This window comes from Nyctibius grandis, chromosome 2 (genome assembly GCF_013368605.1).
Source record: "Nyctibius grandis isolate bNycGra1 chromosome 2, bNycGra1.pri, whole genome shotgun sequence".
In the NCBI taxonomy this organism is placed as follows: Eukaryota; Metazoa; Chordata; class Aves; order Nyctibiiformes; family Nyctibiidae; genus Nyctibius; species Nyctibius grandis.
In genome coordinates this window covers 63789111-63813358 of record NC_090659.1, presented here as the reverse complement: position 1 = coordinate 63813358, position 24248 = coordinate 63789111, and the positions used below count along the sequence as shown (strand labels likewise).

Here is a 24248-nt window from a genome sequence, read left to right as displayed (position 1 = left end):
AGAAAAAAAAATCTTTTTATGGGAAAAAACTTGTTTTAGCCTAAAACTCATTTTGAAGTAAAACACAATATTATCTAACATTGTTTATCCAAAATACACAATACTGCTATCTGGTATTTAGTTGAGTTTGGACAAGTTCTATATTTCAGAATATTTATAATCTAGAATATTCATTCTGCATTTTGAAACAACAAGAATAAGAGAGATGGGCACACAGAAGTTCAGAAAGCAGGGAAGAGAGGAGAGAATTGAAAAATGACACAATAAGCAAAAAAAGAGGAAGATTTATAAAGCTGACAACAGCAAAAAGAGGACAGTAAGGCATTATGGTTCAGCTTTGCAAAGATTCAAAATCCATAGAGTTCTAAAATTAAAAAAAACCTATAAATAACATTAAAACATTCCAAAATTGTTGCCATCATACACACCTCCTCACTGAAGCTGCAAATAAGAGAGATGTGCAGAGAGAAGGGGAGAGAGAGATACACGCTTGCACTCTAAGAGACATTTCTTAGACCTCATATAGGCAAAGCTTCTATAAAAAGTAATGATGATCTTGTCTGTACCAGGTCTTAGTATCTAGTCCAGTACAGAATTGTGCATGAGAGATGGACACACTGAAGGAAGAAAAGAAACATGGAACGGGGGCAAAAAAAACCACTTGGAAAACAAGCAGAGAAATACACATCAAAATAGATAATCAATTATTTTTCTCAAGTCTAAAAAAAAATAGAACAATAAAAGATGATCATGCTACCTGTTGATGAAATGTATTAAAAATGACAGCCGTGCATTAACAGATAAAGCAGGGACCTAACCAAAGTAAAGCAGAAACCTCAAATCTCTTAATTTCTATAGCCTAATTCCAACATCTTTGAGGAAACTAAAGGCTTATTTATATATGCATAATAAGAAGGTAAATCTTTTGTATTAAAAATGCTTTAAATAGACCTCAAGATCACACAGAAATATGTTACTTTAATATGCCATTATCATTAAAATAAACAAAATACAAATGTTCTCTGCTAAACAGAAAATCAAAAATCAATTTTTCTGGAGTAAGAATAGGTTTGCTTAATTATCATTTGCAGCTGAAGTTATCAAATGTATATATGCTCATTGAATGAAAATATGTGGCAGTATCATAGGAAAAGAGTATGAAAGCAGTGACTCACATGGCCTTTCAAGACACTGTTGTTAGGAATATTTTTGAAAACTGCCACTGTCGCAGTCCCTACACTGGCAGAAATTCTCCTAAAATCAGTGGAACTCCTGCTGGTATAGGGACTGTAGAATCTTTAGCCCCAGTTCAGCAAGGTACTTCAGCGTGCGTTTTAAGCAGGACTTTGACAGTTAGATATACACTTATTTGCTTTGCTGAATCAGGGCCTATATGATCAGATTTTTCAAGGAATTTTTCTTTCCATCTTTTTTTTGTTGTTGTTTATTTGAAGATAAGAAATTTATGTTAAATATATAGCTTTTATAAAAAAGATTTTTAATGTAATTTTACCATTTTTATAAAATTACCAGAAGACAACCATTGGCCTAAATATCTCACCCCTGAGGTTCATCGGCACTCATGTCTTCCCCTTCAGAGGGAATAAATTTAGGCCAATGTCCTGCACGAGCCGTGCTGGTGGTCATTAGGTTTCGAATGGACAGAAACCTCCTCCTTTCAACAAAACACATTCAGAAACCCTTCAAAGGCATTAACACCGTGTCTGCACGCACACACTGGAGCGATGCAATCTGTGTGTGTGATTAAGACATTCCCCTGGGGCAGGCACTTACTAGAATTACTGCTGTCATCCTTGGTTCCATCGAGACTTCCATCGGGGTGCATTTGCAAGTAGTAGCCTTGCCTGCAATATAACCTGGTCACTATACCCTTGAGCTGGGGATCTGAAAGACAAACATATTTTGTCACTAGCCTCAAAACTTTTTCCAAGAGTTATCCCTACTTCTCTCACTGTAAGAGGAAGTTTGGTGAAGCAGCATTGCCGTCTTAAATGTAAAGTACTACAACGGGATGGGTCCTGATGGAGATGGAGAAAAATCTGGTCACAGAGTATTATTAGTTCAGTTGTGTGTCCTGTTCTCTGCCTCCAACATCCTTCATTATAATTAACAGAGGTAAAACAAGAAAAGAACACCCCAAACACCCATAGTGAAAAGACTTAAACTAGATTAAGCCCAGCAGAAAATTTTAGACATCAGCAACAAGCACAGAGCCTTACAGGAACTAACAAAACATTAAAGAACCCTACTCGTTTCATACATGTTAGCAACTTGCTATACTTCACATAAGTTTTAAGGACACTTGCACAAAAAGATCTGTCTCCTTTCACTCTGTACCGAAAGTGATAAACTTATCTGGTATAATATTTTGTAACAGTCCCATCTGAAGAGTTCTCAAAATATTTTACCAACCTAGGAGTGGATACAATTCACCTGCCCTCTCCCACTCCCCAGGGAATAACACCCACAGTCAAGGCAAGACATAACCCTCCTTCAACAGAGGAAAAAAAAATGAAAACGCCCTTAGTAAGCTAAATGTATATGGGAAATTCAGGTAGCTGAACAGTTAAGCTATGCTGTTTAGTACTCTGCATTTATGAAAATGGTCAATAATTGGGCAGGGGCTGCCAAGCCACAACTTTATGATTCATCTCAAGGACGGTGCCTTACCAAATCACAAATTAAGATGCTGTGGAACTGGTTCCGTGCTGAGGAAGAGGACATCTCATCTTAAAAAAAATCAACAGCACTACCTCTGTGGGATATTGGTATTAATATTGTTAAACACAAACTATTAGGACCAGCTCCAGGCAGACAGTACATAAACTTGTGAGGACATTGGCATTAAAAGCATCTATGTCATATCATGCTTAGCTCCACAATAATGAACTAACATCATAAAGACTTTGAGACAAATACGTAATAAAATGAACAGGTGAACTTCTAAGGAAGACAGAAATGATTTCCAGGCAGCCCTGTGGCCAGAATATAAAATCCTCCTTGAACTTGTGTATAATTGCTCTCACAATCAATCATGCTGGGTTACTTACAGTATCCTAAGGGGAGGTGAAAATAAACACTGATAAACAAAACTGCCTCAGAGTGGAATGCTCTGAAGTTTTCTATAGAGGCTCAGTTCCATGAAATTATTATGAAAATGGTAAGTTTTTCTTGAATATGCAAATTACAAAGTCATATTAAACAATAGAATCATCTAAATGAAAAATATAAGATTAAACTGTAAATATCAGAGAAACTGTTACTATAAATATTAACACTGTAAGACTTATGAGGCATGGAAATAAATAATAATAAACATTTGATGATCAACATGTAAGTACATTACAACTTTTTTTTTTTTGCTTTTAACTGAAAATTTTGCTTTCTGTGAATTTTTACATTAGCAAAAGTTTCTCTGTCTTTATATAAGAATATTCAGAAACAAATATTTTTTAAATCTTTAAACAGAAAAAACTGTATTTTCTTTTAATGTACTGTCTCAATCAACTTCATCAGGCAACTCAAAAGTGTTTTCATAATTTAAAAATGAAAAGTGAGTTCCTCTTTCACAGGTACTATCTCTATCAATTCATGCTTTCAATGTGCACTTCCAAACTGATAATTTTAAACATACTTCCTTTACACATATTAAAATGGCATCTTAAAAGACTAAAGAAATATTTTAAAACAAAATTATTAAAACTAGAGCTTTAAAAAGTGTTTACAGGAAAAATATCCGTATTTTGAAAAACAGTTTCTAAACCCAAAGAATAGTGAATAAATTATTCTTAATCATCACTTCTAGCTCAAAGTATCTCATAGGAAGGCAAATTAAAGTCAACACACTATCACCAGCTGTTTACACCTACTGCTTCAAGAGAAAAATGTGAAACTTAGAAGTGACTTTCAAAGCTGGTCTTTATGCTCATTTATTCATTTTTCTAAATTCACAAATAAAATCTATTTTCTAACAAGAAATCACACAATCATTTGTCTATATTTTCACCAAAAGCATTACTTAAAGTTAACCCTGTTTTACCAGCTATCCAAAATTATATCTGAATGAAAATAATTTGGTGGATAGCTATGCATTTCAGCTAGCATTTCAGGCTATGTGTGATGAGACAGTGTATGAATCCCCCATTTATTTGTTTACTCAAGACCAAACACAGCAAAATAATAACTATTATAGCATGAAGCCAGAGAATTCTAGTCATGTGTTTTATCTCACTTGTATACAGGCCTAAGAGTTTCATTTGTCAGAGAACTGAACAAAACTGTCCCAAAACATGGCTCTTTCACTTGAATGTTTAATTGAAAACTGGAACTTACTACCACCAATGTGATACTAGTTAATAGTTTCATTGTGCAAAGTAGATCTCTGTAGACTAATAAATGGCAAAAAAAAAGTATTCTTTTTCCCATGAAAGGCAGCAACTTCAACTTTCCTTTTACTTTTTTCCGGTGGATTATTAGAACCTTTTTTACTCACTGTCCTAAGAACATCTTTTCTACCTTAAAATCCTAGCTGTCCTTAGCAAGATTAAAACTTTTATTCCTGACAGATAATTTAATCATGCATTTTTTACTAGTTCTTGATTGCAATATTTAGTTAATATATATCACAGCACTTTGGATCTACAAATCAAAGTAAATAACAACTAAATGTTTTAGCTGAACAGTGCTCAAAAACCTGGGGGAACTGGACAACAAGACATGGTATTTCTTTGATCTTAGCCAAAAAGCAACCCAGATTTAGTGATGGAGTTGCATGAAATGACTCACTAATCTCAATGCAAGTCATAATAAGCAATAGTCAAAAAGACTACTCCATAGATCCTCCAGGTGAATATCTCTAAGGTGAAGCAGACAATCCTGTCAGGCAAGGAATTTATCTCTTTTCCTTGCAGAAAGATAAATGACTCTTTCAGGTCCTTTTTGAGACGCCTGGGCAGAAAGCAGAGAAGGGAAATCCACAAGTCCCTGTATTCCTATAGTGTTTTATCTACCCGTTGTCACTTAACAATATTACAGGAACAATCTCAGCTTCAGATGCTTTGCAAATTAGTTTCTCAAATCCTTCTTGACCACATTTTTTTTTTTACTGTCTGCTAGAAAGCAGGAGCGACCAGCAATCCCCAGAAACACCAGCAGAAGACTGATGCTGCCTGTCTGAAGGTACACTGGATATGTTATGTTTTTTAACTCCCACCACAGTGATACAGGTAGACAGACCAGCAATTACCCTTACGCTTTACATCCCACGCACGCCTTTTTCTTCTCACCTGAAAGAAAAAGGGAATGGCAAGAGAATACAGCAAAATAATAAACCACAAATGAACAGGATGAGAGCAGATGACCCCACCAAAGAATTCCCAGCTCATGATTTTATTATAGCTTTTTTTTTTGCTACTAGTTCTCTTAAAGTCCTAGCCACCACAGCCAGGTGATTATCTGAAAAATATAGTTTCTATTCAATTTTAAACACCCTGACTTCAGGGCAAAAAAAAACCCAAACCAGCAAACTTCACCACGGATCAAAATCAAAGGACAGTTCAACATCTCCTAATGTTTTTTATTGATCTTGACTTCTGACGTTGAACAGTTCAGCGTGACAAGTCTGCAATGCCCCATCATGGAAAGAATTATTCTGACTTGTAGTTACTAGAGGTTGTTGCTAAAAATTCAAAGACATTCTGCTGAATGGACAAAGCAACAGCTTCTCCAGCCCCTCTTCCACAGCAACCTGCCTGACAGCAGCCACTTGCAGCCCGCTTTTGTTGCTTTTTTCCCCTTGTCAGTGGCGATGGCAGAATGCATGATTGCAGTTAGCATGTACACTCTGTCAGTAGCTTTTCTGATGTCCTCAGCAAAGGCAGAGTTTAATTAAGATGTCTTCTCTGCTCCCTCGAATAGTGGTTACAAAAATGGCTTTGGCATTAACTCATGATAGGCTGAGTGCAGCTCTTGCTTTAAAGCAATTAAGACATTTTATGTTTTGAATTAAGAATACTTTCTGTTCACAAGCAGAATGGGTTTAGCATCTCCTTCCCCACCCCCACAGGCTGCCAGGACAGATCTCTTTAGAAATTTTATGAGTTTACAATAAACAAGGGGACAAAATCATTAAATTCTGGCGTTAAGGCTCTTAGCTTTCTGTTCAGACATAGATGAATTTACAATGCTAAAAGAACAATGGCAGATATGCCCACTGCATTTTAACACCATGAAAAATGAAACCCTTAGCATCCACTGGAGTTTTAATTTTTACTAAAGGAGGGCTTTTTTGCCTGTTGTTATTTAATAAATTACTCTTTTGAGTAAAGGCAGTAAATAAAAGCCTTTTTGATCTGGCAAGTAAATGCTTAATGGTGGGTTAGACTCATATCAACTCACATTCTTATGGAGAATAAACAGCACTACCCAGTCAATTACCAGTCTATCACAAAAGGAGTTGCTCAGTGTGTCAAATGAAAGCCAATATTTAGAGGTACATTCTGCTCAGATAGCACAGCATCAAACTCGTTAAAAACTGGTAGTTCCACGTCCTTCACATTTTACTTGTCCTTTATTCTTTGCATTTCCCTCCTGTAGTTTTCACTTTTGAATACTTCAGTGCTGAAAATACCACTCACACTGGTCCAGAATAAATCAGGCATCTTTTTTTTTTTTTAAGATTTCTGGTGCTCCAATAGTCACTGTGACTGCACTGTCATTTCTTGCACTCTAATGTTATGACAAGCATTGGTTAGGAATCTTCTCCCTTAATCTGTTAAACTTTATTTGAAGTATCAAATACATTTATAATCTGTATTAGGATTAAAAAAAAAACCCAAACCCTAAAAAGCTGCAACCCCCAGATTTCTTGTGAAGGTGGGAAGCAAAGCACACACCCAAAGCACAGAGTCTCACCCACTCCAGACCCATCTCCCAGTTAGTTCGTAAGGCCTGGGACATGTAAAAGGCCACTTTTCCTGACTTCTCACACAAGACTACCCTGACAATAGTGTTGTGTGCAGTTTTGGGCTGGGATACTTGCAGGCTCTCTTGCTGAAGCCACTCTACTTTGTATAATAATTAACTACCCACCACAGGCGGGATTAGAGCCCATCCACTAGACCACAGCTCAAGGCAGCCTCCAGTCCTTCACTGACTTCTGCACAGAAACCCACTGATGCTTCAGATTAATGCCTGGTTACTATTCAAAACTTTAAACCATATGTCAGCGCTACTCAGTATTTTAGAAACATTTTCAACTAGGCAATTCAGATTCAGAAGGAAGGATCAAATCCCATGTAAAATGACATTTGCTTTTTGTATTCTCAAGTATTTCAGTTCCTGCTGTAATGCTTGTCCCAGTTTCCAAAAGTTGTTTTCTTCTCAAACATACTGCTTATGTTTAATCGCAACAGTACTGTGAGATGTACAGTCAGCATAGATAGAATCATAGAATGGTTTGGGTTGGAAGGGACCTGAAAGATCATCTAGTTCCAAACCTCCTGCCACGGGCAGGGAGATGATCGCATTACACTCCTTTTGCCTTTTTTCTGGCAAGTTTTGTATTGTCATCCCAGCACATAAAAGTCCAGGTTCTGAAATGTTTGTTACATAATCACAAAAGCAAACTTCCTAAAGCAAGTACATAGCCAACGGGGAATTCAAAATGCAGAATTTTGTACTTCATTTAAAGGTGATAAAAACCTAAATAAGCATCTAAAACCATAATCTTCCTTCGTTATTAAACTCTTCTGCTGTTCTAATGATACAGCTCATGCATTCAAAAGCTTTATAAACTCCTAGCTGCTTTATTATTTTGACTGTCCTGTCACCTGGTGTCTTAATGTTTCAAAGTTTCTGATCATGTTGTTTTTACTTTCTCTAATTGTTAATAGGTAATAATAAAATATGGACATTTATACGCTAGTGCTCTCTGATTTTAATAATAATGTTTTCAATATCTCATAACACACACCAGAAAACTAAAGTTTAATCAAAAACTTGAAAGAAAAATATTTTTAAATGAAAGCTTTACTCTATTCAAGACAGAGGGGAGGAAAAGGACATAACGTGAACTCAGAAAAGCAGTAGCTTCCATTATTCCCTGTTCCCATAAGTAATAACAGTACTTATTCTGAAACACGATGGCTTTGTGAGACTATTTCTCTGTGTTCACTTATTTTTCTGTCCTCACGATGATTACAGGGCACTCAGCTTCGGTGTTTATTTTTAACTCTACTTTTTGTCCATTCACGCCTCACATCACAAGCTCGTCTCCCGCAGAACCTCGCTTTGAGAGCACATTTAAGAGAGACAGAGAGTCCTCCTATGTTCCTGTGCTGTCATTGTCATCAGCACTTCCACAGCATTGATGAAATTTCTTAGTAAACTATGAAAGCAGGTCAGAGTTCTGCAAAATGGTTGCTTTTCTTAAAAGCACAGCATCATACCCTTTGTGCTGGTGTCCTTGCCTTTGTATTGCAAATGTTTTTATGTTAACTGCAAAACGTGCTCCCTTCCATTTGTGTGCACTGATGTTTTGTCTCTAGGTCCTTCAATACATTTCAAACTACATGAGATTTGCTTCTTGCTACGTGGTTTTTCTTGAACAAATTTGATCGTCAATAGAATTACAGCAACTTGGCTTCTAGCTGGGATATTTTATATCTTTTCAGATTCACAGGATGATTGGATTTAATAGACTTGTCTACAGCATAATTGTTCAGTCTCCTTTACCAGCCATATTATTTTTGGAGGGTATTTGTTGGGAAGGGAAGAGATTTAGGTTGTTAAGAAAACATATTGTTCCAAAATGACAATTTTACATGGGTATGGTAGTTTCATTTTAGTAACTTCATGTAATAACTTGCATTTCTCTTCCTACTGGACTATATTGTACATATCTGATGTTTCTGATCTTGCAACACATGGATTTGTTGGGAGATTTCTCCCTAAATATTGTCTTCCAGTGTTGACCCATGTTCCTTCTAATATACTAAAATTCAATTATCTCTAATTTCTCAATAACTAAACTAGCTGATGCTATACACAGGAATAATGAGAAGAAGCTGGCCTCTACTTCCAGACTTACTTAGATAGCACTAGTCACAGTTTAATGCATTTAACTGTTACCTGGCAGGCATCATCTTCCCTTGACGCAAAAAAATCACCTTTGTAACTATATTCAGTTTCTCAAAGTTTACTTTGAAATGCTAAAAAGAAAATTCTAGTTTCTAAAGTTCTATGTTGCAGCAGTCTTGCTATTACAATTTTTATTTGTTCTTTTAATTTTCCATAGGCCTAAAAAATGTCCTGTCTTACTGAATCTTCTTGACTTAAATAAAATAATTTTCTAGTATTTTGTTCAGGACTCCTTCCTATACCCGAACAGCTTAGTTCTACCTGATATTTTCTTGATTCTGAATTCTGACAGTAAAACATTAACATAAAACAAAATATTGCTTAACATTTCTCTTTAAAACAAAAACGTTAAGCAATAGATCCCAGAGTTAAGTAATTTCTGTGTCCTTATTTTTGTAATAATCTCCACTTTGTTAGCTTGCCATAACACGGCCCTGCAAGAGACCAAACTTAATTTTAGTCACATTCAAAAAATACCAAGGCAGTAAAATGTGACAGATTCTACTACCATTTACCTTATGTATAAAATTTGACTAATGCATTGCCCTTTGAATCAGTAAATAAATGGATTTTAAGAATGAGATTTCTCTGAAGATGTCACTGAATGTTGAAAGCACAACAGGATGGGCATAGATGACCTTTCCAAATATAACTGAATATATTTCACATAACACCTAACTTACCAAAGAATTAATTTGTTTCTTCCTTTCCTACATAATTCATATTTTTAGAATTAAATGTTTAAACATTATATTTATTTTTACAGTCTTGACTATTTGTCTCCTTGCATGCTGCATGGCAAAACAATGAAATATTTGAAATCAGCTTCTATATCTTTCACAAACTGACTTAGAATTAAATTTGGAAAGCACCTAAGCAATCTATTTTAAAAGTATTCAAAACTATCATGGCAATGCTCAATGGAGAGAGGATAGCAGAAAAATTTGCAATGCTAGGTATTAAATCCTAAACCAAACTCTATTTTCTATTGTTACATACAGGAAGCGTCCACAATATTGAGTGGCAGGGGTCCTTAAGTTGTTATTAACATCATTTAATTCTTGCCAGAATACATGAAAGCCCACAAAATGTAGTAGTATATTCCCTCTGCTTCGACATGCAACAGCATCACTTCTGAAATGTGCACCTGAAGAACATAGTGCATTCTATTTACTTTTAGTTTCTCGCCAAGGGTACAAAATATTGAAGGAAGCCATTTGCATTGCTTTCAAGAAATTTTACATTTTCATCTACCGACTAGCCTCAAAAGTGGAAGCAAACAGATGAATTGCACTGCCAATGAACTGGGACAAAGGAGGTTTTACCTAGTTAGGAACTGATAACTAGGAATTGCAATGTATGTCTCGGACTCATTGCAGAGCAAAGACGCTCTGTTTTCTTTGATGGCTGAACAACATACAAAGCTTTCCTGGTTTCAGGTGCAGCAGATTCCAAGTATCTCCTAATGTAGCAGTCTCGGTTTTTACTGCCACCACCATAAACAGATAGATACACTACTACATTCTACAAAATTACAAAAAAATCACAAATTGTCATTTCCACACTAGCTGGGTTGAGTAGCTTGAGATGAGATTTCTGTGGACTTAAACACGTCAGAAAACAAACAGAAACATGACTTCTTATTCTTTTTCATCAGTGCTAAATGTAAACTCTTGATCAATAAAATAATAAAAGCATTAAGTTGTGATGAAAGGCAAATAAACTACTTAAAAAAAAACACTGAAAAGGAAATAAAGATGTACCAAGGAAGATGATAAATTAATTACATTTTAATTTAGTGTTCAATGATGCACAAAACACAGAGATTGCTTGTTTTCTTTATATCTGACAGAAAGCATTTACTATGAAAAATATGTATCAGTAAACTGAATTCCAACCTTCAAGAAAGTAGAAAAGTCAAAGTTTTCCTTAGTTGAACATTATGTATTTTTATATATTATTATTTAAACCTTATGCTTTAACATAAATCCTCACTGTCAAACCATGTCATTCACCAACACTGTCTGAACAGATTTGTTTACAGAGACATAAAATCCCAGAAAAGTTAGAACTGTTAAACGCAAATTATATTTCAGTCCTCTTCATGAGCAAGTAATATTACTGGAGATAAAGGATTCCAAAGATATGTGGCCAGGATGCAAAGAAAATTGATTGAGAAATGGCTAATCCCATTGTGAAAAGGAAATAAATGTATTTCCATATTTGTTATTAGTTCAGAACAATCTTTAATTTTTCTCTATAAAGCAAGATTATAGAGGTCCCATCAGACAACCTGAAGTTTGTACTGTTAATATGAATAAAATACTTATGTTAAAAAATGTTTATTTGTGTAGGAAAGCATGAATGCACTGGCATTAATTCACATGGAAGCTCTACAAAAGAATTTTTAATATCATTAAACATACAGTACCATTAATAATTATTTCACATTTTTATTACATTCCATTGCTCTTTCACAAAGGGTTGCTATTTTCAGTTTAATCTTCAAAATCTCCAACAGCAACAGAAATGAAAACAGGGCAGTATCACCAAAAAAGTATAATCGAGAATCTACTGCTTTTTTTTTTTTTTAAACAAATGCTATACCCAAGAAATGTCATGAGTTATAGGAAGCAGATTATTAAGAACTACTTGAACCAGAAAATAGAAAGTCATACTAAATATTTCAGTTGTTCTTACATCTTTTCAGTGTAACTAAGTGTTATTCTGGAATGGTATTTAACCAAGGACCCGCTGAAGAAATAGCAGACATTTTCCTATACTTTATTCTACCATATGCACAAGCACTTGTATATTTTATTTGCGAGAATGCAGGGAGATGGAGAGGCAGAAAGAGAAGCAACGCATGCCTGCTTTGGTTTCCTGAGATCACGTTTTCCCCAAATCCTCCTTGCGAAAAAGTCACAGAATCACAGAATCACAGAATCACAGAATCACAGAATCACAGAATCACAGAATCAGCCAGGTTGGAAGAGACCTCAGGGATCATCGAGTCCAACCGTTGCCCCTGCACCACCCTGTCAACTAGACCATGGCACTAAGTGCCATGTCCAGTCTTTTCTTAAACACATCCAGAGATGGTGACTCCACCATCTCCCTGGGCAGCCCATTCCAATGTCTAATAACCCTTTCTGTAAAGAAATTCTTCCTGATGTCCAACCTGAACCTCCCCTGGCGAAGCTTGAGGCTGTGCCCTCTTGTCCTAGCGCTAGTTGCCCGGGAGAAGAGGCCAACTCCCACTTCACTACAACCTCCCTTCAAGTAGTTGTAGACTGCAATAAGGTCACCTCGGAGCCTCCTCTTCTCCAGGCTAAACAACCCCAGCTCCCTCAGCCGTTCCTCGTAGGTCAGACCCTCCAGACTCTTCACCAGCTTGGTCGCCCTCCTCTGGACTCACTCCAACACCTCAACATCTTTCTTGAAGTGCGGGGCCCAGAACTGAACACAGTACTCAAGATGCGGCCTCACCAGTGCCGAGTAGAGAGGGATGATCACTTCCCTAGACCAGCTGGCTACACTATTCCTAATAGAGGCCAGGATGCCATTGGCCTTCTTGGCCACCTGGGCACACTGCTGCCTCATGTTTAGCCGGCTGTCGATCAGCACCCCCAGGTCTCTTTCCACCAGGCCGCTTTCTAACCACTCTTCCCCCAGCCTGTAGAGCTGCATGGGGTTGTTGTGGCCGAAGTGTAAGACCCGGCACTTGTTCTTGTTGAACCTCATGCCGTTGGTCTCGGCCCATCTATCTAACCTGTCCAAATCCCTCTGTAGGGCCTTCCTACCCTCCAGCAGATTGACACTGCCACCCAGTCCTGTTCAGCCTACAGAATTCAAGGCCTCATAATCTGTGGTATTAAACACAATTCAGAAATCTTAAGAGAAGCAGCTTGGAAAACTGATCTTCAGCCAGTGTGACAAGAAAATAATCCTCCGTACTTGAAGAACACAGTCTGCACCATTTCTAATTCAGAATTACAGACTCATTTCTTCTATCATCAGTATGAAAAAGCTGTGCCTCTTTACTGGAGGTGCTTCCTACTTATTTTTTGAGTTCGAGGTTAACTTGGGCCACAACTTCAAGGTTTTTTTGTCTTCTCCCTGTCTCTGTTATCCAAGAAAACTTGGAATACACAGAAAGAAAACAAACTCCTGTGAAGTTACATGACCCCAGGAGCTGGGCTTTAAGGAAATCAGTAGATTTTGACACTGATGATACAGGACAGATCACAGAACACTGACAGACAGTCACTCAACAAATCCTCAGGGATTTGAGGGACCTCAGCACAAACAGCCTTGCTTCTCTGGAACTGCTCTTGCTTCAAGACTGACTCTAGCAGGAAAAAAATGGTTATATGTGGCAAACTCCTTTTACGCCACCTAATGCTTCTAGAGAAAAAAAAAAAAAAAAACAAAAACCAACCCACAAAAAAAACAAACAAAACCAAACCATTTATCCCACCTAGGTTACTCTGGCTCTCTTGGAAAGGCTATTTAGTCCAGATATTCAGCTACTAGCCAAAAACTAAGCAGAACTATACTTGTAGCATCTATGACAAAATGAGCAGAAGCAGTTCAGGTCAACTTGATTACTCACTAATAAGGAGTACATCCTCCAGTTCGAAGTCTTTTGATGACATGGTGGAAACACAGTCAGCAGAGACTACCTCAGCCTCTCACTGGCACCATGAACTAAACCTACTGTTCACCTACAAAAACTGAAAGTATTCTATAGAGTCTCACAAGATTCCAAATATCTGCTCAGTTTTGAAGGAGCTCAAAGTTGGTTCATGTTTTGATGGAGACCTGCCCAAAAATACCTCAAAAACACTGAAAGGGCTTTCAATCTCTAAATCTAAATTTTATCAAAACACAAACCAGAACAAACAGCTTTTAAATATATAACCTGAAAGTGAAAAAAAAATAAGAGTTTTATAAGAAATCTCCCATCCTATCTAGTGCATTTTTGCAGTGACTTCATGATCTGTTTTTCCATCCTGCTTTGCCTCCAGTCCAGCTCTCTCATCATGGAGAACTGGCTATACATCTATCACCCATACTTTTTTCAACCTGTTGAAACCTCTGTGACAGAGTCTCCTTGCTCTGTTTCTCACATCCTGCCTTTCACGCCCTACCTGCGGTACTTTTTATTCTGGCATCCTTTCCAGTTGTGCATCTCCAACTACGCTGAAAGTCAAGGGGACATAAGAAGACAGCCCTCCTCCCTGCTGCCCAATCATATCTTAACTTTAACAACAAAACACGTTTGTAAACTTAAACAAATAAAACAAATATGCCATCAGTCACAAATATCCTCCTTTATATATTTACAGAAACACTCAGATTCTCTTTACACTAACTATGCTCTTAACAGAAGATACAAACTCCACCTCATAGCTACCAGGAAATAATACACAGTCTATAATTTCTGCTTGTATACAAAGTAGTCTATCAGCACATTAAGCCAAAGGCATCAGCAACTTCATCAGTGATCACATGCATTTTGCAGAGTAGTGAGTCAAACTGAAGATCCATGGCAGTTTCAAATGTGTATTTTCTCCCAAGATGTGTAATACAAAACTGGCAAAAAAAACCCCGAAACCAAAACATATTCCTCAAGTCTGCTGAGCCACAACACTTCCATGATGATGGCTCCCCCCTTCACTGTCTGCTTGGCCAGAAACAGTTACACCAGCATCATTCCCTGTTGAGTCTGGCATCATCTCTTAATTTAGTACAGATGACCAATTACATGTGTAAAGATACTAAATGAGTTAAATTCCAGATGTGTCATTGGAGTCTTCCAATAACATAAAGAGTGACATTCCTCTGACCAGGTATGGACATCTGAGCTAGTGATTTTTAACTCCTTCAAGGAGTGGGGAGAAACAGGCAGCTCTAGGTATGGTTTCCCTCATTCTGAAGGACAGGTCAAAAATGCACCAAATGAATTATACTCAAGAGAGCTTACTTATGCACCCAAAACATCTATCATGTGCTCTTCAGGCCTGTTCATCCCCTGGAACACTAATGCTCTCAACCCTTTGGATGAGCCTTTTCTCCCCAGGACTCAACTCCAGCCCCTGTCAGACTATTCTGTTTGGACTAGCCTTATGGTCTGACCCAGACAGCCACTCATTCACCTTTATGTTGTGATAGGAGACCCACTTATACTATAAAAATGCAGCCATATGGGCACAACTAAATTTACACTGGTTTGCTTAGCATCCTCAACTATCAGCTGCTGGCTTTTCTCACATCAGGGTTTCCACTCCACCCTTTACTTTCAAGCTTGTCCGAAAACTGCTTTACAGAACATACACATTCAACTAGCATGTTTTAAACAGAAATCAAGAACAATTTCATTCTCCAGATCTGTTTGCTTGTATTGCAGCAGTATCTTGTTAGCCCCAGTGAAGACTGAGGCTCTACCGTGCGAGCCAGCACTCAGGAGAGCCAACAGGTATGATCCTAAAGAACAGATTACAACCTTTTCTGAGTATTAATATTAAACTCTCTTTAAATGTCTTACATTTCCTGCACATCTATTATACTGACAACTTAAATGTTATATGAAGCTGAAAGATTAGAGACTGAAAAGCAGGAAATTTGTCCCTGGGATTTCCACAGCAAATTTTGACCACGCCTGGTGACACTGCAGTGACAGCACTGCTGTTAGCCCATGTCACTGAGCAGCTGCAACAAGTGGTGTAATAATGTCCTAACGACAGCCTTTGATGGAATGCTTCCCTCAGCTTTCTTTAGCATCTCAACGCGGAGCCTGAGCTTTCCACAGCTGGGGCAGGGCTGGCAGCTGGGGCAGGGCTGGCAGCTCAGGGCCAGCCGTGCAGCCCGGTGCCCGCAGCGCAGGCCTCAGCCCAGCAGACGCCCCTCGGCTGTGGGCTGGTCAGCAGGCTGGCACGCTAACTTCAAAACCCTGTGTTGACTCAGCGTAGCGTAAAAAACTCGCTGCCTGTCCCCTTTTCAATTTCTAACCCTCAAGTGCTCTTACTGGGGCTGTCTGATGCTCAGTCCGAGGGCTGCTCCTCTGTACCATAACCAGAGGTGTTGCTAGTGCTTCACGTGTAACGCTGCAAGTGAAACACTACATGGCTCAGTATCGTGACACACCTCCAGTGCATATTTACGTACACTTCACAGGCAACATAGCATAGTGTGAAATACCTAACGCTTTTATTTTTTATCAGGACATAATTTCAAGCCTCTACAGCTCCTAAGTGCAGACAGAAAAAAAAAAAAAATAACAGAAAGGATATTACTAATTCAGAAAGCTGTCCAAAATTAATCTGCTTCCTTTTCTACAAAGCTCACATTATAGCAGAAGTCGTGTTTATTTTTCAGAGGCCTTTGATGTAGTTCTCTATTTCTACACTCAAATACAGCAGAAATCTCTGACACAAATCATGTTCAGATTTGACACACAAGCCAAACTTCTACATACAGAGAGGAGGGGCATGTATGGGCCTTGATTATGCTTTATTAGGTTCTTCACTAAAATCTGTGTCAGTGGCCCCATCAAGTGGATCACGCTTGATTTTTCTAAGGAATTATTTTTAGCTGTATGCAAAATGTGGGTTTACCAGAGAAGGAAGAGGAGGAAAGGGGAAAGAGGAGGTAAAAGCTCCCATCACCCCGACTAACGCACTGTCGGCTGTGCGCTGCTGCAAAACTCACCCGCCATCTTTTTTAGTGTATATTTTGCAGACAAACCAGAAATCTGTCACTCTATAATCAAAGTGTTGTTTCAGCTGTTTCTAGGGAACATAACAAGACAGTAAAGGAAGCACAAGACATTGGAAAGCAGCTGAGCAATGACTTTGCTTTCAATACAAGGCCTGAAGGTGCTGGCCCATTCCCTACCCAAGGTAACAGCCCTTGCCACTGTATTGTCAAGCAACAGAGGGGTTTTTCAGCAAGTGCTTCCTTGTTGCAACAGTACGTAGTGAAGAAGTAGCAGCAACTCACCTTACTGAGAAGGACTGACATACTCGGCTCAGAAACTATTTATGCCATATGACTTCAGGTTTCCAAGATGAGCACCCTGACTCACGCTCTGAAAGGTCATAAACTACTCAGGGTGCCCAATGCTGAAGACAGAAGTCTGAAGTTGGATGATTTGAATAAAGGAACCATGGTGTCACCCAGGATGTTTGCAACAGAAAAAGGACTTGGATCTGAGTCTCCATAGCACCAGCAACTGCCTGAAAGTAGGACAGCTGGCCTTTGTTTTCAAAACCAAGATGAACAATATTTTTTTTGTAGTTTACCAAAATAAAAGAAAAAGAAACCTTGAAATAAAAAGCAAAACCGAATGGGTTAGAAGCCTTTCCATTCTTCTCTAATAGACCAAAATGAGAAATGGTGTACCACTGGCAGTTGAAAAAATATTGGGTTACTTCAAAACAAACAAAATCATTTATAACTCGGAGTTTAAATCCTTCATTTCCTGACAAACTAAGTACTTAATTCAGTCAAAGAGTAAATATTTCATTTCAAAGATGAGTACAATTTTTTAATTTTAAAATTAAATTGACTGACAACTTGAAATAAAGGCTTGCTTCAAAGCTGGAAAAATAATAGTAATAAGAATTGTAAAATGTCTATCTGAAAATAAAAGGCTTAGTCCAGATTGCTTCCAGGTTCACCCCTTTTCCCTACAAAGAGCAACATGGTTAAAGTAACATGTCTGTGAAGACTTTTTTGTTGCTTTGAGTTCTACATTTTAGAATCAGCAAGCTTGCAAAGAAAAGTATCTTTAAAAATAGCCCTGTCCTACCAAATATCCCAAATATCCCATCTCAAGCAGAGGCACACAAATCCTTTCCACCCAAGCTAACGGGATCAATTCTGTGGCTTCTGGTTTCACCTACCAGTGTAGTTCTGATGTATGTGAAAGGACCCAAAACCTGAAGACCTCATGATAGATATATGCCTTATTTGGAAACACAGAGACATTGAGGAAGCTGAGCATTACTACCAGATTCAAATTCTCATAAGAGCAGAATCTACACCCTTCCCACTGGAAAAGTGTCATGCACTCAGAGTGGACAAGTGTCCTCTATTGAATTTCTTTGGCTGCTTCCTGAAATCTCCAGATGTCCAGCTCTAATGCAAAGAAAACCAAAGTTAGTTTTTAATTTCTCCCTAAACTGCATCACAAGTTGCCTCTGTATTTCTAGTTTGCTTTTTTTTTATTTTTAGAACACGGTTAGTTTTGAATATTTTGACAAATACTTTAGAGATCATACAGTTATTCATTGAAATTATTATTCAAGTTCAAAGTAAAGACAAGCTGCTTCCATTATATCTAGGTCAAAAAAACTGTGGTATCTACAAGATTTTGTATGGGTCTTGTTGATTATAACATTCCATAGACTCTTATGAATATAATGTTACACTGGGACTCTAGCAGCATGAAGAAGGTGAGGATGGCCCTGTGGGCAAAGCCCAGTGGTCTCACTCAGGAGAAGAGTGTGGGTGAGGCTCCACTTCAGAGGGGACTGGGCTGGTCCAGAGCATTGAAGCATGTTCCTGGAGAAGGATGAGCACTAGTCTCATACTGCAAAGTCACAGTAAAAAGAGCCTGCTACCAGCAGATTTCCAGGCAGAACCTAAACACAGATCAGCATCACTGTCACTTCACAGACAGCAAACCAGAAACACAAAGAGGACTGACAATTTATCCAAAGCAGAGATAAAAATGAGGTTTTCTGCATCCTAGTCCAGGATGTAGATGCTCCTACCAGGCTATACAAAAAGACTTGACTGGAAAAGACGCAATTAACAACTGGATAGACAGAAACCGATATTTACAAGCATGTCAGAGGCCAATTACTACCTTGAGTTTTACATTAAATTGAGTGTGTTTATTTGTTTAAGGCAGTATTAATCCCACTGTTGAGGCAAATGGAAGGATTTTAATATAGGAATTTAAAGTGGAGGAAGTGAAGGCAAGGGGAAAAGGCTTGCCACTGTTAATAAAATAAATAGATGTCAGCGCAAATAGACATCACTTATTAGAAGCCTTCTATCTGTGTAGCAGAATGACAGCTTATAAAATCTTTCCCCAGTGCTTTAACATCTAGTGACGAATGCAACTGTAAGGGGGAAAAAAAAAGAAAAGATAAATCCTTGTCAACAGTTTCTAAACAATTCCAAACAAAATAATCTGCTTTAAAATTATATTTTTGACAACTCATGCTAAGTACTGGATATGTGTTGTTCAGAATAAATAATTTCTCAGTGGAATTGCCTCCTTTGAAAACTCACAAAGCATTTTAACAGCAGTGTTTGTACACTGCAAATAGGTCTAAGAGTTTTCTTAAACTCTTGAGACATTTCAAGCTGAGTAAACTGGAAATTAGTCTGAAGATTACCTTACATAGTGTTAGGACACCAAAAATCTAAAATGTTGAAGTTCTCAAAATCTCCTAAATAACTAAACATTAGTAAATGTTTTAGGTTTCTTCCATAGAAATGTCTGTACTTCAGTCATGTTGAAAGAAGATAAATGTTAGTGATGAGAGCTTAAATTAAGATAATCAGAATTTTTTGGATCAACACAAGTGGAAGGGAGATAACTGTAAGTAAACGCTGGGGAATTTTAGACTTCAAAATCTACTTCTTCCACCATAAAACACTCCTTCTTTCGAAATCCAGCTTCTCTGTGGTAGAAGAATCTTTTTTTCTTAGCTTTGCTGAGAGCTGTAGACTCTGGGAAGCTGAGCTGCCGCCACAGTGCAAGGGAAGGCTCCCAGAGGTTCAGGCTCACAGCTCCACCAAGCAGTCTGCTGCTGTCCAGGCACTGGAGACTGGGAGGCTTTCAAGAGGCAGAGAGCTTGGTTTTGGGACCCATAGTATTGTGGGTCTCAGCTCTCCTCAGGCCTGCCATGCAGCACCTCAAAAACCAAAAGAAACTTACTTCTAGAGTAGACTCTATAACTAGAGTCATTAAGACTTCTAGAGCACATATCTGATGTAGTCCTCCTAGGCTCCGTTCACAGCTAGTGGAGCCATCTATTTCAGGATGCTATGAATTACACCCTAGAAATAAACATTTTTCTTTAACTGCATGATAGCCAAAAAATGAACTATAAGTTGCTCAAGTTTTGGTGTCTACATAGCAAGAATTTGCATTCAATCAGGTGAATCTCACCCAAGAGTTTAGAGAAACTCCATGGCCACCTATTCATTGATTGGAAAACATGCTTTGTTTTTCCTGGAACTTCAGTGGAATCAAATTATCCCAGAAAAATATTCTTATTCAATTGTAAATGACCACAACAAATAATCAGTGACATAACAGATGACTGCAATGAAACTTCTCTGAGAAATGTTGAGAATCATCTGAAACCAGTCAGTATCAAAACCCTTCGAAATGCCATCCTGAAGGTAGAACTTTCTCAAAGCTGGCCTTAACAGAAAATTATTTCCTACTAGGGAGAACAGGAAAATGTCTGTGCTCAGTAACTTTGTTTCTCTCCAAAGAGCTTAAGATGACTACCTTAAAGTCACAAGCCTAAAGAAACACATGGCAATAGTTAAAACTTTCCTGAAAGACACACTTGAAGGGGAACAGACCCTCTGCTTTTGTGACACTCATCTGCAGCATCCCAGAAGAATAACTACTTCCCTGTCCTACTTGATATCTGTCTTATACAGTCCCTTGAAGAAACAAGTTTATGAGATCCTTCAACAGCAACAAGCAGATTGCATAAAGATCTAGCTCCCTATCATAGGTTACCGGTCACACCAGTGTACAGGTGACATGGATATTCAGCTAGCACAGTTTATGTCCAAAATCAGCATATGGGTGCGAGAAAATGCATAAAGTAAACCTCAAAGGGATGAAGTTTATGTCTTTGTTTAGCAGAAAATGCTTCTAAGACACTGATGTGATCCCTTTTGTTTTGAGTATCTGTCTAGCAAATATTAAAAAACAGCTGATGAAATACAGATTCTCCTGCACTCTGCAGTGATCCTCTTTTCACCTTATCAACCAAGAATGAGCTTCCAGCTCTGCAACTGTCCTACAACTACCATCACTCCACTCCACCAAACACTCTCTGATAATGTCCTGACATTGGAAACAAACACCAGTCACCTCTTATCTGACTATGGCTTTTTTTTAAAAAAAGCTTTCCAGCTAGAATTAAGTGAAAAATAATGTTTCTGTCATTAAACCCTTTTTCAGGATAAAGCCCAGAAGAAAGCTTTCTTCAAGAAAAGTTAAAAAGAAGGGAAAAACAATACCAGAGTTACTCATACAGGAATAACTACCAGCCTGGCAGTCAGTACCCACTGGAGATTCAGGTTGAAGGCTTTTTGTCTGAACCAAAGCAAGCAGGAACTCAGACTTGAAACGTCCACATGGTGGGAGAGTGCTTGAGCCACAGAACTGCTTGTTACATCCTGGGGTTTAACAAAAAAATTTCTCCAACCTCAAGACACTTTTCCAGCAGAAAAGTTAACAAAACTATCCTGCTCTTATGGAAGTTTGGCATTTGGCCAAACCTGACAGAACAGTAAAACACTTTCAGGTAACATCAAAATATCAGTCCAACAACCCCTACCAGAAGGTCAGAAAAAATCTGCCTAGAGAGAAGGATTACTGCAGACACATGACAATTTTGCTTTACTTGCTCACCATAAAATATTTGGTAATTCTTTTCTCCTTCCCCTGATGATGATATACAGTCCTAAAGAACTGCTTCACTATTTTTTTAAAAAAAGCAATTATAGTTACAAGCAGAGAAAACAAAGCAAAATACCACTGACTATAGCACAACAGAAGGTCAATTGAACAAGTCACAAAATAAATTACCCAGATCTTCTAAAGAATTTTGTATTCATGAGGGCAGAGTTTCACTACTTCCACAACAGCAACAGACAATCTGAAACTTAACACACACACACACACGTGCACCATTCCACCCTGTCCAGCAGAGGCTGAAGCCTACTTACCGCTGTCATCGCTCCTTTGTCATTATGTGAAGACACAAAGCGGCAGAAACCCTTACAAAACTTATGTTCAGTAGAGCTGCTAAAAATAAATCCTAATTTAAATAAATGATAAATGAAGCTATTTAATTTGTTAAAACATACTCTTAACACATTTTGCTAAACCATCTACCATACTTATCTCTGCTTCCTTATAATGATGACTGGAACTTCCTAGCCTACAGAGCTCTTGATGTTAAACATAATATGTTGCTGTACATCCATATCTGAAGTTTGGCATGTTTACTTATATTTGATAGTGCAACTCCTCTAAGAATGTAAGCTAGAAGACCAATGCAATGTACTGAAATCTGTCTGGATGCCAAACATGACTAATTTTAGTAGGCATCCAGTAAAACTTCTGCCAACAGAACGATTTTAGTTATATTTTAAATCAAGTCTGATTTTCTATGAGACAAATAATAGCTTGATCACTGTTGTGGGTTATTTTTGAATGCTTCCATTCAAACAAAACTTCCCAGCATTTATTTCTGATAGGCCATAGCAGTTTAATGAATCCATAGGTATCTTTCCTTATATTCAAAGTGAACGTGAACAGAAAGGCAGATGTATTTTGGATTCAACTTTAACGTGTAGAAAGACAAGTATTTGCAGAGATGGTTTTTATGCTTTGGAACAACAAAATTACCTCTGTCTTTAATTGCAGCAGAAGAGATTTCCTTCTTCTTTCGAAATTATGAATGAAGTAACCTTGTATCCACAAGATTACTTGGAAAGATACATTTGTTATAACCTTTTTTTCTCTAAAAGTTCATAAAACTAGTACTAAGGTCATCCTGGTTTTTCAAACAGAAGAATACAAACTTTCTCACGAATATTATTTTCCCCTTCAAATTCCCTAAGTACAAAGAACATAACCTTCCCTTTAAAATATATGAACAACAGGAAATACGTAACACAGCGTACAGGTTTCACTGTCCCTCACTACATCTCACATTCCGTGCGTGGCTCTATCCATCTTCCCTCAGTTTCCCCTCCCTTGTAAAATCTGATCTTCATACCTCTACTAAGGATCATTAGGAATGAAATGCAGTATTCTTTCATTATCAGTCACATGTGTTTGGAAAGAAGAAATCAGGGATGGAAAACATCTGGAAGTGGAATGATGCGATGAAAAAATGAAGGCAATATATTACAGGTGATTAGGGGATTTTAGATAGTGTCATATGTCTTGCCTCATCTAAGATTCCACTAAGCTCACTTTATATGGCTTAGGCAAACTAAACCAAAATTAACAGCATGGACCATGCTGCAATATTTACCAGTTCATTCCTCACTGGTCCATTTCAGCAGTAGTGTAGAAAGGGGTCAGGTGCAGGTATAAAGGACAAGGTCATAAAAGTCCTGAGTGTTAGCAACTCTGAATTTTCCATAGTTAATGCTATAGCATTAAAACTTACGAATGTAAAGAAGTCCAAAGGGACATCAGAATCATCAATGGTTAATGCACAGAAATGTGCTTTTGCACAGTGCTAAATGCATTTTTTTCCTTATCAAAAGTCTGTTCATGTATCTACTACTATCAGGGCTACTTCTAATGTGCTGTAATGGCTGTTCTCACAGCCCTGCTTGCTAGTTCCAGTAGTGAACTCAGAATGAGATGCAAGTTCTGGAGCTTCATGTACTAAAATTAAAATCTCAGTCTTGAAAGATACATGTAACTTCTGTACATACAGAAGTTAGCGAAATGGAATCAAAATCTCTGATTTTGTTTACTAAAACCTGTACAAAAGTTGGTTATGGTCATCAGCGGGTTCCAAACTTGCAGTCCCAGACCAGCTGGCTATATTTTCTTTTCCCTTTACAGAACTGAAACTAACTCCAACTATCTGTCTGTTTTAGTAGCAGAAAGTTGTAAGAAAAATAAACTCAGTGAAATACACTGGGAATACAGGGACAGACCTGAAGTTCAGAGTTGTTTTGCTGCATTTTTATATTGTTCATCTTTAAATGTCTTTCCACCCACAGCAAAGCCTGACTTTGCTGCCAGCTCCACCCCACTGGCTGAAATTACATACTTGCTGTCAGGT

At 37.9% G+C, this 24248-nt stretch overlaps 1 protein-coding gene across 4 annotated transcripts in view; it reads right to left on the bottom strand.

Moving 5' to 3' along the window:
* The window catches only part of FGF14 (fibroblast growth factor 14), a 441420-nt gene that overhangs the window by 105395 nt on the left and 311777 nt on the right, over nucleotides 1-24248 (bottom strand). For 2 of the 4 annotated variants that reach the window (XM_068425079.1, XM_068425081.1), the window contains exon 2: nucleotides 1795-1905. The exons of 1 other annotated variant lie outside the window; for it this stretch is intronic. In XM_068425079.1, coding sequence (XP_068281180.1) covers nucleotides 1795-1905 — 111 coding nt within the window. Of the gene's footprint in view, nucleotides 1-1794; nucleotides 1906-12804; nucleotides 12825-24248 lie in introns of all 4 variants that reach the window. One more of the 4 variants, XM_068425080.1, reaches the window with a different exon arrangement.